At 40.0% G+C, this 17,189-nt stretch overlaps 1 protein-coding gene across 10 annotated transcripts in view; it reads right to left on the bottom strand.

Moving 5' to 3' along the window:
* LOC117369572 (casein kinase I) overlaps positions 1-17,189 on the bottom strand; it is a 59,353-nt gene that overhangs the window by 12,319 nt on the left and 29,845 nt on the right. For all 10 annotated transcript variants that reach the window (XM_055221233.1, XM_033964828.2, XM_055221231.1 and 7 more), the window contains exons 4-6: positions 4,891-5,039; positions 3,781-4,015; positions 2,324-2,409 (exon numbers count right to left, since the gene is read on the bottom strand). In XM_055221233.1, the coding sequence (XP_055077208.1) occupies positions 2,324-2,409; positions 3,781-4,015; positions 4,891-5,039 (470 nt within the window). The remainder of the gene's footprint in view (positions 1-2,323; positions 2,410-3,780; positions 4,016-4,890; positions 5,040-17,189) is intronic.

Here is a 17,189-nt window from a genome sequence, read left to right as displayed (position 1 = left end):
ACTAGAACGGGACTAAACCAAGACTCGACCGGGACTAAACCAAGACTCGACCGGGACCAAACCAAGACTCGACCGGGACCAAACCAAGACTCGACCGGGACTAAACCAAGACTCGACCGGGACTAAACCAAGACTCGATCGGGACTAAACCAAGACTCGATCGGGACTAAACCAAGACTCGATCGGGACTAAACCAAGACTCGATCGGGACTAAACCAAGACTCGATCGGGACTAAACCAAGACTCGATCAGGACTAAGACAAGACTAAACCAAGACTACACCAGGACTAAACCAAGACTACACCAGGACTAAACCAAGACTAGATCAGGATTAAACCAAGACTAGATCAGGATTAAACCAAGACTAGAACGGGACTAAACCAAGACTAGAACGGGACTAAACCAAGACTAGACCGGGACTAAACCAAGACTAGACCGGGACTAAACCGGGACTAAACCGGGACTAAACCAAGACTAGAACAGGACTAAACCGGGACTAAACCAAGACTAGACCGGGACTAAACCAAGACTAGAACAGGACTAAACCAAGACTACAAGAGGACTAAACCAAGACTACAACAGGACTAAATCAGGCCTGCATTAGAAATTAAACTGGGCTCAAAGCAGGACCAAACGAGGACTAAACGCACTCTTAAATAAACTTTACTGATCCACCAGGGCACATTAGCTCACATATTAGTATAATATAACAAAAAGGCAAAAAATGTAAATGTAATCAAATTCTAAATAATAAAAAAGCAAAAGTAGCAAAAGAGAAATAAGACAGGCATTACTTTGTTTTGTATACTGTATGTACAAAATATAGTAAATATAAAATAACTATGCTGTGTGTAGGTGGAGGGGGAAGAAGCCCTGTATGTTTTGAAAAGTACCAACAGCCCAACAGCTGGTAATAACACTCTACTGGCCCATGCTATCAAAGGTTAGCGGTATATCATATAAAAAGTATATGACTGATGGTGGCAGAGTGCATTTTAACAGCCCACACATTCAAAACTAATCAGCCTTATGTAACCACAGCAAGTGTACGGCGCACAGAAGCTACAACTACCATTATATGTAAATAAATAATACAAAACTTAAGTAATTCATGGGTTTCAGCATGGGTTCTTCCTGTTATGTGTGACATTTTGAGGACTTTTTACCATTAAAGAGATGCGTTTAAGTGAATAATCATGGCAACAGTTGTTATTTTTCATCTTTCTGAAACCCATTGACTGGCTACAACCGCTAACATGAAAAGAAATAGATGCTAATTGATAATTGCTAAAACTTAAATAATTAGTTAATCAGCCAAACTTGTCATAAAAAGCATGAAAAAACTTTACACTGGCTACATAATAAGGAATAAATAGTTGTACACCAAAGAGCACTGTACACATTTGTGCATAAATGGGTCCAACTGGCTCCTCTCCTGGAATAGTATAAATATAAAGTGTTGATGACAAGTGTTGACAAGTGCTGTTGTAGCCGAATGAATGAAAGTATTGAGTAGAGATGCATTAGTCCAGCTTTTTCAGATCCAACTACTGGACTTTCTATAGGCCAATAATATTTAATACAGATGGAGGCAGCTAAAATGATTATTGTTAAATGCAGATTTTTGCTGTAAAAGAAATGATCAGGTTAAATATTTGTGAATTGACCTTTTAGATACAAGTACAATGTAATCAATAGGAAAATATGTGTCTCTAGGCTTTACATAAGAGAAAGTTTAGATCTAATATATTTCAAGAACAAAACAATATCAAACTGAAAATAGTTATCAATCAATATGAGGTAAGAAGAGATTTTTCCCAGCCCCACATTGAAATTTTCGTGACAACATAGTAAACCTAAATGTTATTAGATGTACACTGTCAGGCTCTGTGTAGGTGCTTTGGTCTAAGCCGCCTCTCGTCCTCCACATGAATCTATCCAACAAGAGCAGCCGCCCACGCAGCACATGGAGTCTTCTGTGCGCACCTGAACACTGCCATCAAACGCACCGGGCTACTGATTTACACAATATGAATGCTCGCTAACAGGGCCTAAAACGCTAACTGCATATTCATTTTTTTTTACTCGTCTAGGTATGAAAATACAGTAATCAAAACAATATTATTCGGTCAACTGATTTTGTTCTTTCTTTTCATCAAAACATTTCATTGATCATTTCTTAAGTTGTATGATTTTGCAAAGATTTGTTGACTCTGGGTGTGATAACCAGGTGAGTGTCGTCAGATAAGATTCCATCTGTTTTTAAGAGGCGTTCCCCCTTTACTTTAAGGAGTGTGTGAGTGAATGTGTGAATATTACGTACCTTTAGGCCCTGCCATGGAAGGCTACCTCGAAGAAAGTACATAAACATGTGACCCAGTGCCTCCAAATCGTCCCTTCTGCTTTGCTCTGAAACACAAAATGAAAAATGTAATGAAAAACAAACAAGTATGAAAAAAAAAATACAGAGCCAGATGCTGTTTACATGTTTGTGACCACTATGGCTTCCTTTAGTATTAGCATAACATTAGTACATTAGTAACATTAGCATAGCATTTATTGTTTATAGTTAATGCCAACTTTGCCAATATTCCTTCAAGGCTTTGAACCAAAAATAGACTTCCCACAACAGCCATGATGTTACACAGAATAGTGCTGCTAATTAATCTCATCCCACGGGACAATAGACTCGTAGATTGTTTTGGAAAAGTGTAATGCTGCATATATGTTTGAATATCCAAACTAACTACTACTTACTTTGTAGTAGAATGCTAAAATACTAAATATTTAGCTGCACTGTAAAATTTACACAGTATATTGCCAGTTATTAGTAAAAAATATGAGTCCCATTTTAGCAATTTTGTCCCAGTTTTGATACTGTTTTTTTCCAAGTGTGAACACACCCTTTATAGGATCAAATTACAACAAGCTATTTCAATAACTAACATACGGCACGGAATAGTGCAGTAACTACTGAAATAACATTGACCAGTGCCAGCCAAGTCTCATCACGAACTCCTAATGGGTGACACATTACTATAATTAGATAATGTAGTAGTGCCATTCATAGTTTACAAAGATGAGAGAGCAAATGTATCCTGGTCTTGACAATAGTGCATTAAATTTTCATTTTTGTATGTAAATTATTAAAGGGACTTTCTACACTACTTTTTCATGCAATAAAGAAAAGTGTGTCCTGTTAGCCCAGCACAGCACAAGTAACAGGAGTTAGTGAGTCATGGATCTAAAAGGTCTGCTAGTTTACACCCTCCTTTGACCATAATTGTAATTCTCAACTGCAGCTGAACGATTTGAGGAAAAATATCTAATTGTGATTTTTTCTGATAACCAACAAAAAAACAAATGCAAACTTAAACTATGTGTTTCCAACCATGTTACACATCTAATCTACAGGGTTAGCAGTTTTTCTGCACATGACAGGATATATTGTTATATACTTCAAAAATGGCAGCCTTTGTGATTTGCTCTTTGTGTCTATTCAAATAGCAATTTCGATTCAGTTGCGATTAATCGTGCAGCCCCATTACCAACGAACATCAATGAATCTGTCAAAAGGAGCCCATTTATGCTCAGTTAAGACTCACTTTGTTCACATGTAAACAAAAATCTGACATGATCTCTTCACAGTTAAGATTATTTAAATGAGTCACTTTGTTTTTGAGTATTCAGAGGGATTTTGATTAGAAAGAAAATAGATGACTTTGCCGTTTACATGTAATTTTAATAAAAAAACAAAACCAAACCAAACCACTGTCTGACCTTTGCCCAGATGTGTGTTGATGCTCATGTAGCGTGCCGTCCCTGTTAGACTCTTGTGCTCCCGATAGGGGATGTGTTTTTTGGTCTCGGGGTCGATGTACTCTTTGGCCAAACCAAAGTCGATGATGTGGATCGTGTGCTGCCTCTTGCTCCCGGGTCGTCCCACCAGAAAGTTCTCCGGCTTCACATCTCTGTAGATCAGGCTCTTAGTGTGGACGTACTCCATCCGCGTTATCTGCCAGACAAATGAAAACAAAAAGTGTTGTAGATTAGTGAGGCCGCAGTAGTTAAAGGTGCACTGTGCAACTTTTCTGAAAGAGTGTCCTCATGGTGATGTTTCTGTTTTGCCAGTAATGTTACATAATATGGCATTAAACTTAATTAACTCCATAGAGAGATGATGAGACTGCACTACAGGTCAGACGTGTGTATGCTTGTTCCAGTGTGTTTTTTCAATGAATATTTGAGCAATGACACACCTGTCATTGAATAAATAAAAGATAAGTTTAATGCAACACTGAGGTACATTCTAAGCAAAGCCATAACATCTCCATGGAGACAAGCGGGTGGTGGGCTGCAACCAGAAAAGTTATAGTGTATCTTAGAGTTAGTATTTAGTTTTTTTCTTTGTACACTATGGTAATTTTAAAGCGCACAATGATAATAATTAACAGTTGATCATAATTGCTTTTTCTATAGTACAATGTCACATCTTGGTTTCAAAATAAAAGTTCAAAAACTGCCTCTGACTTGTGCAACCTTTGAGTAGATTTTTAAATCTGACGAATACCAACACAGGTTTATAGAATAGTGATCATTGGGGCTCAGAACAAGTCAACATTTTTATTTTGTGTATGTAAGTAATAATAATATTTCAATAACTTTTCAATAGAAAGTTACAGGGAAGTGTTTGACCAAAATGCAACAAAAGAAAAAAGGCCACTGATTGAACAAAAGAAAGGAGTCTTGGAGTCTTGGATTCAAAATTGTCTTGGATTCAAAATTGTTTATGAAATTAATTAATGAAAAGGGGAGATGTAGCATTTATTATTAGTACCCAGCTCTAATAGAGATGAGTAGAGATCTTTTGTATGTCTTTGTGTGTCTTACCAGCTGTATGGCTATCATGAGGACGGTCTTGAGGGAGAAGGTGCGGTCGCAGAGGTCAAACAGGTCCTCTAGACTGGGCCCGAGCAGCTCCAGCACCATGGCGTTATATTTACCACACGGACCGAAGTAGTACACCTGGGGGATCCCCTCTGCAAACACACACACACACATTACATTAGAGCTGGTGTTGACTTTTGCACTACAGTAAATACAGCTCAGGTACAACCAATCAACCAATCAACCAATCAATTAACATATTTGCTTTTAAACTTGAACCTAGGCCCGTCACGATAATTACTATATCGACTTCTTGTTCAATACATGAAAGCTGGGACTATATTTTGGGCCTCATATATTTTGAGAGAAAGGAGGAGGAGGAGGAGGAGAAGGAGGAGAGGGAGGAGGAGGGAATCTGAGGAGGAAGAAGGAAGACTAAGAGAAGGAGGAGGAAAAGAGAAGGAGAAGAGGGAGAGGGAGGAAAAGGAGAGGGAGAGGAAGGAGGTGAGGGAGGAACAAGAGAGGGAGGTGAGGGTGGAGAGAGTAGAGGAAGGCCAATATATTTTGGGGCTCAATATTTATCATAGGTACTTTTTTTGCAAAAGTGAGGAAATTTTGGGGTATTTTTGTTGAAATAGTATAAGATTTGCTATGTATTGGTACTTCAATTTTATTTGTTGTAGCTCATGTCTTTTAATGAAACAGTCTGTTAAAAAATAGTTATTAGTAATTTCAATATGATCGTTTATTGCAATATTTATCTGTAGCGATGTATCATGCTTCAAAATTATCATGACAGTCCTACTTGCACAAAATTGCACCACTGAAATACCAACCATTGAAAGAAAGACGCCCACTGCCAAACCCACAAATTGTTAATATTTGAACTGAGATTATTAATCACTCCTTCAACCAAATGTCATCCAGAGCACATGCAGCCTGGTGTTGTTAAAATAAGAGGTTCCTCATTTTTGGGTTTGTGAATAATTTTAAGCTGAGAGTGAATAGACTTCAAACAGCCACTCTCCAAACCTTTATCCGCTCTGTGGTTTATTTGGCAGGTCTCTAAACTGACTTCACCTTTCCTCCACAGAGGCGACACACCCACCGCTGCAGCAGAATGACTGACCTATGAAGAATGAGGAAGGCTCAAAGAGGCTTTATCCACTCTATTTTCTGAATGTAGGCAAAGGAGGTGTGGCCAAACGCGCCGTCATCCATCCAAATGGGAAGGAACGCTATTGTTGTCGTAATTACAGTTCAGATTACACTCCAAAGGCTAACAGGCATTAAAAGAAGCGACTCAAATCTTGTTTTGTCATTATTAGACCAGCTCATTCCAGTCAGTGTTTAAAGTGAGCACAACAGGTTTAAAATGGGCATGGGCACTTGCTTGTCTGGGTGTTATTGTGTGGTATCTTGGGAAGTGAGTATTTGCCGATACTGATACCTGAAATGTATGTGCACCATCTTTTGCAAATACCAGCACTAGTATTGGAACAACCCTAATTCTGGGCCAACAAAAGCAACCCTGAAGTCATTTCTTGGTTGAACTGAATCCTGGAAGTGATGATGATGGATTATAAGGCTGTATTCATATCTTATTAGGCTCCACCCTTTACAAGAAGTACCACAAATATCTAAAACGCTGAGATATGTAAGCAGCTTTTATAGTGAACAGGGACTCAAGTGACTGTTCCCGTTCTACCTCCGATTTCGAGGAAAACAGCGAGAGCGTGAGTCACAGATGGTTGGAGTTCTATTGTAAATATCAGCGTGTATAAAAAGCTGTGTGTGTGTTGTGTTTTGCTGGTCCACGGTGCTGTGGCCTTGGTGACAGATGAGACTGGGACAGGAGATCACATCGAGTCTGACTCATCAAAGCTGGGCTCAAATCTAGAGGGCATTCAGAGCACAGTCATCACCGGATACAGCCCCCAGCGGCGGTCTGCTGCTCAGGAGGAGAGGAGCGCAGGGACGAGGAGAGGAGCAGAGGGAGAGGAGGGAGTGGGAGGCTAAGAGAAGGAGGAGGAAGAGAGGGAGGATGAGAGGAAGGAGGAGGAGGAGAAGGAGGAGGGAGAGAGGAAGGAGGATGAATGGAAGGAGGATGAGAAGGAGGAGGATGAGAGTTGGGAGGAGGAGGTCTGAGGAGGATGAAGGAGGAGGAGAGGAGGGAGTGGGAGGAGGGAGAGGGAGAAGAAAGAAGGAGGAGGGAGACTAAGAAGGAGGAGGATGAGAGGGCAGAGGAGGAGAAGGAGGAGAGGGAGAGGGAGGAGGAAGAGAGTTGGGAGGAGAAAGTCTGAGGAGGAAGAAGGAGGAAAAGAGGGAGGAGGGAGTGGGAGGAGGAAGAACGTGGAGGGAGACTAAGAGAAGGTGGAGGATGAGAGGGAGGAGGAGAAGGAGGAGAGGGAGGGAGTAGGAGGGATTCTGAGGAGGAAGAAGGAGGAGGAAGACTAAGAGAAGGAGAGGGAAGAGAGGGAAGAGGAGGGAGTGGGAGGAGGAAGAAGGAGGAGGAAAACTAAGAGAAGATGGAGGATGAGAGGGAGGAGGAGAAGTAGGAGAGGGAGAGGGAGGAGGGATTCTGAGGAGGAAGAAGGAGGAGGAAGACTAAGAGAAGGAGGAGCAAAAGAGGGAGGACAAGAGGAAGGAGGAGGACGAGAGGGAGAGGGGGTCAGATGGAGGAGGGGGAGGAGAGGGAGGAGAAGGTAAGTGAGGAGGCCAGGGAAGGAACAAGAGAAGGAGGTGAGGGAGGAGAGAGCAGAGGAAGGCCTGGAGGGAGAAGGCTTTGAGATATAAGTGAGGGATGTCCTGATATCAAATAAGTTGATTATTTTTCAGACGTCACTTGGAGAATTTAGCAGATTTTTAAGCCAGATGCCCTTCCAGTTGAAATATTACTGGGAGTAAATTGCATTTGGGTCAGAGTGTTATATCCAGAGACACAGGGACAGATTTCACCAGGCAGAAATCCAACCATCTTCATTACGGTTCATAGGCAAAAGCTTATCCCACTACACCACTGACACCCCCTCAGCTCACACAGGTTAATACAGCCCCCAGAGTCAGTCTGCTGTTGCTCAGGAGGAGGAGGAGGAAGAGGAGGAGGAGGAGGAGAGCAAGCAGAGAGCAGAAGAGGGCCTGAAGGAAGAAGACTTCAAGATACAACAGTGTCTAGTCTTACAGTTAAACATAATTGGGAAAAAACATCTCTATTTTATTATATGGTAGTTTAGTCAATTAACTGGTCGATGGCATCTTAGTCGAACAAATTATTTTAGGATTGAGGATTTATATTAACCAAGGAGAATGCGTGCAGGGAGCAAAGTTTTAGGATTAATCTTTCACTACATCCTTGCCGCACCCCCAGTACTACACTTTTAAAACTGTCCAGAAAAAGATATATCTTTAATTTTTTACAATAACTGTATAGTAAAATGAAAAATTGACTTCTGGTGTTCACCATTTCTCATGAATGTCTCTTGTGGTTTGAGGCTAACCTCAAATATTTGTAAGGTTAACAGAATATCCCAGTTCCCTTTCAAAAATAGCACTGTGGAATTAATCACATTCTTACTGAATTTTAATCAAATTTAGATGTATTGTTTAAAATATTCAATGATAAACGAGACACTTTTAATCGAGAGGTTTACAGCCAGTCCTCAGTAAAAGCAGAGTTCTGGCTTTGGAGAAATAAATTAAACTATTTTTTTCTGTTTAAATTGTGTTTTTGGGTTATGCTCATGGCATTAAAATGAAAACTGAAACTGATCAACATGAGAAAATAGTGACGTGCCCTCACAACTAGCTGATGAAAATGTACCAATTTGATTTGTAGTAAAACATGTAAAATTCTCCCTTCAAATCCCCTTTACATTTCACACATAATTCCAGCTAAAACGTCATTGTAGCTTTAAATGGCATTTCACAATTCAATTCAATTCATTTTATTTTTGTAACACCCAAAATCACAACAACAGTTCTCTCGAAGGGCATTCATGTTTTGGTTGATGGGGGAAACCGGAGTACCCTGAGGAAACCCATCCAGACACGGGGAGAAACATGCAAAACTCCACACAGAAAGGCCTGGGCGACCCGGGGATCGAACCAAACCTTCTTGCTGTGAGGCATGAGTGTTGCCACTCAGCCACCGTGCTGCCTACACACGAAAACGAACAGGAAAATCAAACAACAGGAAAAATCAGACAAAACAAGAAAAATCGGCCAGGTGAGGAGGAGGGAGGGGGGCGGAGGAGGGCCAGGCCAGGAGGAGAAGGAAGACCAGGTGAGGAGGAGGAAGACCAGGAGAGGAGGAGGAGAGCCGGGTGAGGAGGATGAGAGCCAGGCGAGGAGGAGAGGGAGGCGGGTGGAGGAGGGGGTCCAGCTGTCATCGGGGCATCTGAAAGAGTTACACTCCACAGGGGGAGTGGGACAGGGGACAACATGTGAATAGCATTGCTGATGAGAAAATAGGAGGAAGCAGAGGATAGTGCTCAGGTTGCCATACTTCCCACAGCTAGTTATCTCCTACTGCAGCCTATCTTATCCCGGGTTTTAATGTCCCTAACTCCCTCACTATGTAACCTGGTCATATGCTATACTGAAGAGGAAGGTTTTAAGCCTGGTCTTAAATACAGAGACTGTGGGGGCCTGTTTAACATCAGCACTGAGTTGATTCCATAGCACAGGAGCTTGGTAACTGAACGCTCTCCCTCCCATTGTACTTTTGGACACTCTAGGAACCAGTAATAGTCCTGCATTCTGAGAGCGGAGTGCTCTGTTTGGCTGGTACGAGACAATAGCATCTTGCAGATAGGATGGGGCCATACCGTTTAGGGCTTTGTATGTCAGGAGGAGGACTTTGAATTTGATTCTAAGCTCGACAGGAAGCCAGTGCAGATATTTTAGTACAGGACTGATGTGGTCTCTTCCTTTAGTTCCTGTTAGGACTCTGGCCGCTGCATTTTGGACCAACTGGAGGCTCCTTATCGTACTTTTGGGGCAGGCGGCGAGCAGAGAATTACAGTAATCAAGTCTGGAAGTAACAAATGCATGGATGAGTTTTTCAGCATTGTTTTTAGGTAAAATATTTCTAATTTTAGTTATATTTCGCAGGTAAAAGTATGCGGTTTTACAAGCTAGGTTTATATAGGCTGTGAATGAGAGATTTTGATCAAATAGGACTCCAAGATTTTTTACAGTAGGACTAGAAGCTATACTCACATTGTCGAGTGAGATTATCTGGTCCGACAGAGAATCTCTTTGACCTTTGGGACCAACGACAATGACCTTTGTTTTTTCAGGATTTAAGAGCAGGTAATTCAAGGTCATCCAGGTTTTGATGTCCTTCACACAGGCACCGAGTTTATCTATTTGATCAGTCTGATTTGGTTTCATTGATAAGTACAGCTGAGTGTCATCAGCATAGCAGTGAAAATTAATGCCATGTTTTCTTTTAATGTTACCCAATGGCAACATATACAGAGTAAATAGGATTGGACCAAGCACAGATCCTTGTGGAACACCACAGGCTACTTTAGAACAGGGAGAGGTGCTCTGGTTTATACTAACAAACTGGTACCTATCTGATAGATAGGATTTAAACTATTTGAGGGCAGTCCCTCTGATTCCGATGTCACATTCTATCCTCTGCAGTAGAATGTTGTGATCAATGGTGTCAAACGCTGCACTGAGGTCCAGTAGGACCAGGACTGAAGCCAACCCGTTATCAGCAGCTAGTAGTAAGTCATTTGTTACTTTAAGCAGTGCAGTCTCTGTGCTGTGGTGAGCTCTGAATCCAGATTGAAATTTTTCAAATATATTATTGTCCTGCAGGTGGCGGCAGAGCTGTTTCACCATCACTCGTTCTAGAATTTTTGAGAGGAAGGAAAGATTAGAGATACAACCGTATTCCAATTGGCTTTTGCCTTTTACGGAGTGATCCTTCGCACAGCTCCGACCCCTGCGTCCTGACAGAAACAATACATCCCATTGTGTCCATAGGCAGCTCTTCTCAGAGGCTCAAACTGAGGACAATACAGAACAATGCCAAAGGAGAGGGCCACAGTGGAGAGGGCTCAGAGCTGGAGGAGGCAGGAATAGACAGAGCCGCGACTATTAAAGATTTAGATTATAGAGCAGGGCTTCCATTAGGCACAGAGCTCTGGAGATATTCACACGAGGTTGAAATGTGATCAGCATTCAGGCTTGAAAAGACTTGAGCACCACACGCCCAAGTGTACAAGTGCTAGAGCTATGTCAGGGGCTTTAAGATACAACGCAAGAGCAAGGGTTCAAATGTTACATGCAGTTTGAAATGTAATGTCACAACTGAGGAACTGTATAGAAACTAGTAGAGCTGTAGGGTTTTAGTCAGAATCGGTTGATAGTTGACCAAAATTTGTGTCAGCAAAACAATCAATACGTTTATTTAGATAATAACAGTAGAAAGAAGAGTGAGTTAGCTGAAGATTTGGTATTTTTTGGTATTTATAAGTTAAAAAAAAGGCAGGTTAAACTCATGATTCAAATCAATACGTTGTTTCGCATTACTTGGTTTGCATAAATAGTTGTTTTTGCATGAACTCTCATACAGGTGTAGTCTTTTGGGTCCAGTTTGTGTCAGATTCATAGAGATGCTTAACAGATTTGAGAGCTTTTGCCACGCTCCCTTTTTAGTTGATTAATCGATTGGAAGGACACGTCGGTAGTCAAAAAAGAATTTCTTTAGGGTACAACAGCCCTAGCACTAACTTACATGTGATGGAAGTAAATTTAAACAAAACATCCAGAGTTATATCTGATATTTGAATTCATTGTTTGCAAAGATTTAAATACAACAGAAAACATGACGAATGACTACAAAATGTAAACACGACTAGTTTCTCTGAAGTCACTCTCTGAGAATTGAAGAGAAAGAAAAAAAACAAGTTTCACAGCAACTCTGTTAGGTGGTGTAATATGTGTTGACGTCATCGCTCCAACATCGCGGAATATCTAATAAAACATTTGACTTTCCAGGTACTACAAGAACTAAATTAGATCTATAAAAGACAAAATCGTTCCCTAGTCAACCTTCTGTGTTGCAGTTTTGTTTTATTATAGGCCTGTCACAATAACAAATTTGGAAGCACAGAGAAATACTGCGATAAACGATGATATTGAAACTACTTTATGCCACTGATACAAAGCAGAATAAACCCAGTAAACCAATTTTTAAATAGACAGGATCATTAAAAGGCCTGAGCTGCAACAAAGAAACAGCAGAATGAACCGATAATTAGCCACAGGAGTCGTTTATTCAACCTTCTACAGCTAAAATCTTACCTTCTTACATAAAAACGGCAAAAATCTAATCACTACTGCAAAGAAATTGTACAGATGATAAATACTGAGCCTCAAAATAAACTGTTCTAGCTTTCATATACTGAATGCTAAAGCCATACAGTATGTTTTTTGTTTTGTGCGCGAAAAACTAATAATGACCGTGACCAGTCCATTTTGAATCCCTATGAGCATAGCCTTAAATAAATAAATGCAAAATAAATCCTTTCGTGGTCATATATTACAGGTCCTGAGAGACTCATTTCTCCGGATATATCACATAGGAGGAGACTGTGTCCGGGGGCAGAGGGAGCTGAGGATACAGCGGCAGCAGTGTCCGGCAGCAGATTTACAGAGTGGAGATAAGCTCCTCCGCAGAGCTCAGTGCACTCGGACATATTCAGGCCCGTGTCACATGACCTCAGATCCTCTGCAGAAATAGATCTAATCTTCACTGGCCCAGAGCTGGACATCAGGTAAACCACTGCCAGAATGCAACCTAGTGAATGATTGTATTGACACAGACACTTTAAACTTGATTTTAGATATTTTGTTTAATAGTATTACGATTTGGCAATTCTGAATCTATTGAGGAAAGACAAATTTTGTGATATATGGAGTTTTTAGTATGAATATAAATGTGTACACAGTTTTTAAAGTTAAATAATGTGTGGAGATGATTTTTTTTTTACAATTCTATGGCGATAACTGCTCATCAATGCCCAATTTTAGAAGCTAAGCAATACTGGACCTGGTTAATACTTGCCACAGTGGGGCAGCAGTGGCTCTAAACCAAGCGGCTGTTGTGTCCTTAAGCAAGACACTTCACTCATATTGCCTGGTATGAATGTGGTGTGTGCTTAAGTGTTGGAAGACAGGCTGCCCTCTCTGACCACCATCATCAACTGAGCCCAGGGCATCTGTCTGGAAAAGTACTAACCAAGCATTAACTATCAAGCTACAAATGAGAAGAGTTACGTGTAATATTTGTCTCTTTTAAAGTTTTATCTAAATCATGCCCAAACTGTGGCCCGGGTGCCAAATGCGGCCCTCAGACCAATTTTTTTTGGCCCTCAAGCTTCCAGGTGAATTGGCCCATATTACTTTAAACAGTACTTTTTACTGTACATTTCTGAAAATCTACTTTAAAAAGCGCAGATCAAATATTTAATGTGTCCCATTGAGGATGTTAGTGTGAATAAAGGTCTAGTGTTTCAGTCTAACTTGTAATAATAACACAGATTTGAAGTATTCACTGTATTGGCGACCAGTCTATCTCCCTCAATCGGCCCTCAGCTTTGTCAGTGTTTTTATATGTGGCCCTTTATGAGAAAAGTTTGGACACCCCTGATCTAAAACAACTCAAACTATATAATTTGTATGGTAATTACAAGAAATGTGATATATTACTTGTCTATAAAAAATAAAGTGTTATGAAACCTTCTTTAACTTGAATGAATGTCGAACAAACTAACAACTTTTTAAACTTTCTGTTGAGTGAAATAATGAAAAGTCTAGACAAGCATGATTCATGATTCGTTACTACTAATTAAGCCCAATATAATACTTTTTCAAACGTATAATTGTCTGCTGTGTCCCCTGAGTCCCCAAAACACATTTAGCCCATCTCCAGCCTGGTCCTGGTGGCGGTGAGGTGAGGTCAGGGAGATGATGGTGCCTTGTTTCTGCTGACTCATTTTGTGATGTAAAAATTATGCAACAGGGATTAAACCACCTGCTGACCTACATAACACCGGGAGCTTGTTTAATGTCTGAAACACTACAGCCCATTATCCTTCGCCCGATTATGGGTCCTGTGGTATGAAGGAATAGGCCTGTCACCATCAGCGATATGTTGTAGTTCAAAATCTGTTCAGAAAATATAGATAAGCAATGATACAGAAACTAATTAATGCCACATAAAGCAGAATTATTACCAAAAAAACTATTCTAAATGTATAAGGTGGCAAAAAACATGAACTGCAACTGAGTCAAGTTTTTTATTCAAGCCTCTACAGCTCAAATCTAACAGTACTAATGGGGAACTTTTTGTTATTTTTTTGTTCTAATAAAATATAAACACTAATCTCAAAAAAATGATTGTTCCATCTAACATATATTGAACAGTAGCTCCGTATAGTATGTATTGTGGCAGGCCTACGGAGGACAAGGACAGAGATACATGATAGTGAGGATGACTATGGGTTATGAGGAGTACTGATGTGTATGAAATGTAAGACTTAGAATCACAGGGTCTCTCATGATTAGATAATATCACAATATCCCAATCTATTCGGTAATTAAAAAAAGGCAGTTGTCCCAAGGGTTGTCACGATAGCAGATATCACACTTCAAAATATAGAAAATAAATGATGAATACAGAAACTAATTTATGCCACTGACACAATAAATCTAATACAGGATTATACAAAAAAAATCGAAATGTATAAATACTGCAAAAAACATGGGCTGCAATTAGATATAGACCGATATACTGGGATGATATTGGCACTTTTTAGCATATAAGCTATATATTTTGCTGCTTAAAAGTACCCATGAAAGCGAAATTTGAACACTTATTATGTTTTGTGCAGTTCTCTTCGCATTACACTGATCTTTTATTGGTTTGTGGTAAAAAAAAAGGGGTTGTGGGTGTGTTTGTAGTATATTTTAATTACAGAATTGGGTAGAACAATAAAAATCATCCCTGCATATCGGCCTAAAAATATCGTCAGATTTTATCGACCATCAGCTTCTCTGAATATCGGTCGATGTCTAGCTGCAATGAATCTCTAGTTTGTAGTCAGACGCAGAAGTTACTAGTTCGACCTCAATTGCTCCTTTTTTATGGTAGTACGAAAAAACTACAAAACAAATCGCCACTGGCACAAAGAAAATATACACGAGATATCGAGCCCCAAAAAGTATTCTTCCAGCTTTTATATACTGAGTGATAAGTCAATATAGTATTTATCGTGACAGTCCTAGTTGGCCCATCGCTTAACGTGCTATGTTAGCCATTTTAGGGGGTCACCCAATAGAAAGTCCTCTGCATATGTGGACACAAATAGACTGCAACAACAACCCTATTAACCAGGTGTGACTCTGAACATACTCAAGGGTTTCAACTTCCTTTTACTTCATGTAACTTTTTGAAGACTTTTTTATCATTCAAAAGATCTGCTATATTGTTTTGAAGTTTATATCACTCTGGCAATGATTGTAATGTCTCAGCATTCTGAAACCCATGGATAGAAGTAAAGAGAGCGATTTATTTATTTATTTATTTTACTAGAGAAGCCATGAATTGAAAGTTGATTATTACTACAACTACAACGACGACTACTACAACTGCTACCACCACTACCCTGAATTGAAAGCTTATTATTACGACTACTACTATTACATTTGCTACGACTAATATGACTACCATGACTACTACCACCACTACTCTGAATTGAAAGCTTATTATTACTACAACTGCAACTACTATGACTAAGACTACTACAATTGCTATGACTGCTACCACCACTACCCTGAATTGAAAGCTTATCATTATTACGACTACAACTACTTTGACTACTATGACTACAACAACTACATTTGCTACGACTACTACCACCACTTCTCTGAATCGAAAGCTTATTATTACGACTACAACTATTATGTCTACTACTGCAACAACTGCTACTACGACTAAGACTACTACTGTCACTACCCTGTATCGAAAGCTTATTATTACTACGACTACTACACTTGCTATGACTACTATGACTACTACCACCACTACTTTCTGAATCAAAAGCTTATTATTACTATGACTGCAACAACTACAACTACTATGACTACTACTACTACAACAACAACTGCTACTACGACTAAGACTACTACGATTGCTATGACTACTACCACCACTACCCTGTATTGAAAGCTTATTATAACTACGACTACTACAACAACTACTACTACTGTTTTATTGCATGTACCATTTTCCTTCTGTTCTTTAACTGTGCGGTGCAATACTGGAATTTCCCCATTGTGGGACTAATAAAGGCATAAAGGCATATCTTACTACAACAGCTACTACGATTATTACTACTACGACTACTACGACTACTACTACCAGCACTACCACTACAGCAAAAAGCAAGATTTTCTAGTGGCACAAAGTAAATTCAATCCAGCCTGAACATTGAAAAACAAAAACAAGATAGTGATTTCAGCCAAAGGAAAGATGAGCAGCTTCACAAACCCTTCACAAAAGCAGAGGTGTTCTCACTAACTCCACTAAAACTCCACCTGAGGCACTGGAGCCATCAGCAGACAATGAGCAACGGGTCACACCAGGATTCTTGGCTCTGTTCACTGACGGCCATAGTGTCGTCCTGTGGTTAAAGGGAGGAGTCGACAGCAGAGTCACCATAATGGCCTTGTGCATGTGGAGAGGCAGCTAAAAATAGTGGAGGACTGCCCTATTGGCCCACCTCCTTATCACAGCCCAGGGACATTTCTGTGCAAAGGGAGCCAAGAGGACGCACGTGTGGCTAAATCTGACCACAACACACAACATGGAGTTTACATCCGGGACCTAGAGCCCCATTCACACGTACATCCCACAACATTCAATCAAAAGAGTAGGGAAATCTGTTTTGGCTTTGTTCACACATGACTCTGTTCTGGAAAAATGCAGGAAAATTCCCAGGTCAAACTGCGTGTGTGAATGGGTTTAGGAGAATAACTGCAAATACTAAACACTAGATATTAGAAAACAGATTAAAATTAAATAGATACAGGCCGAGATAGAAAAAAATGGTAGATATTAGGCACTTATTGTGACTCAAGAGTAAAAAGAGAAACAGAAAAGACATTAAACTAAAAATACGGCATCCCATAAACACATTTTGTTAATTTGTAAACTTTACTTCAACTTAAAATGCATTTGTGGGTCTTGCTATGTATTTTAAAAGCTAGAAATCAGTGCA

This window comes from Periophthalmus magnuspinnatus, chromosome 4, assembly GCF_009829125.3.
Source record: "Periophthalmus magnuspinnatus isolate fPerMag1 chromosome 4, fPerMag1.2.pri, whole genome shotgun sequence".
Classification (NCBI taxonomy): domain Eukaryota; kingdom Metazoa; phylum Chordata; class Actinopteri; order Gobiiformes; family Gobiidae; genus Periophthalmus; species Periophthalmus magnuspinnatus.
This window is presented reverse-complemented; position numbering and strand designations above follow the sequence as displayed.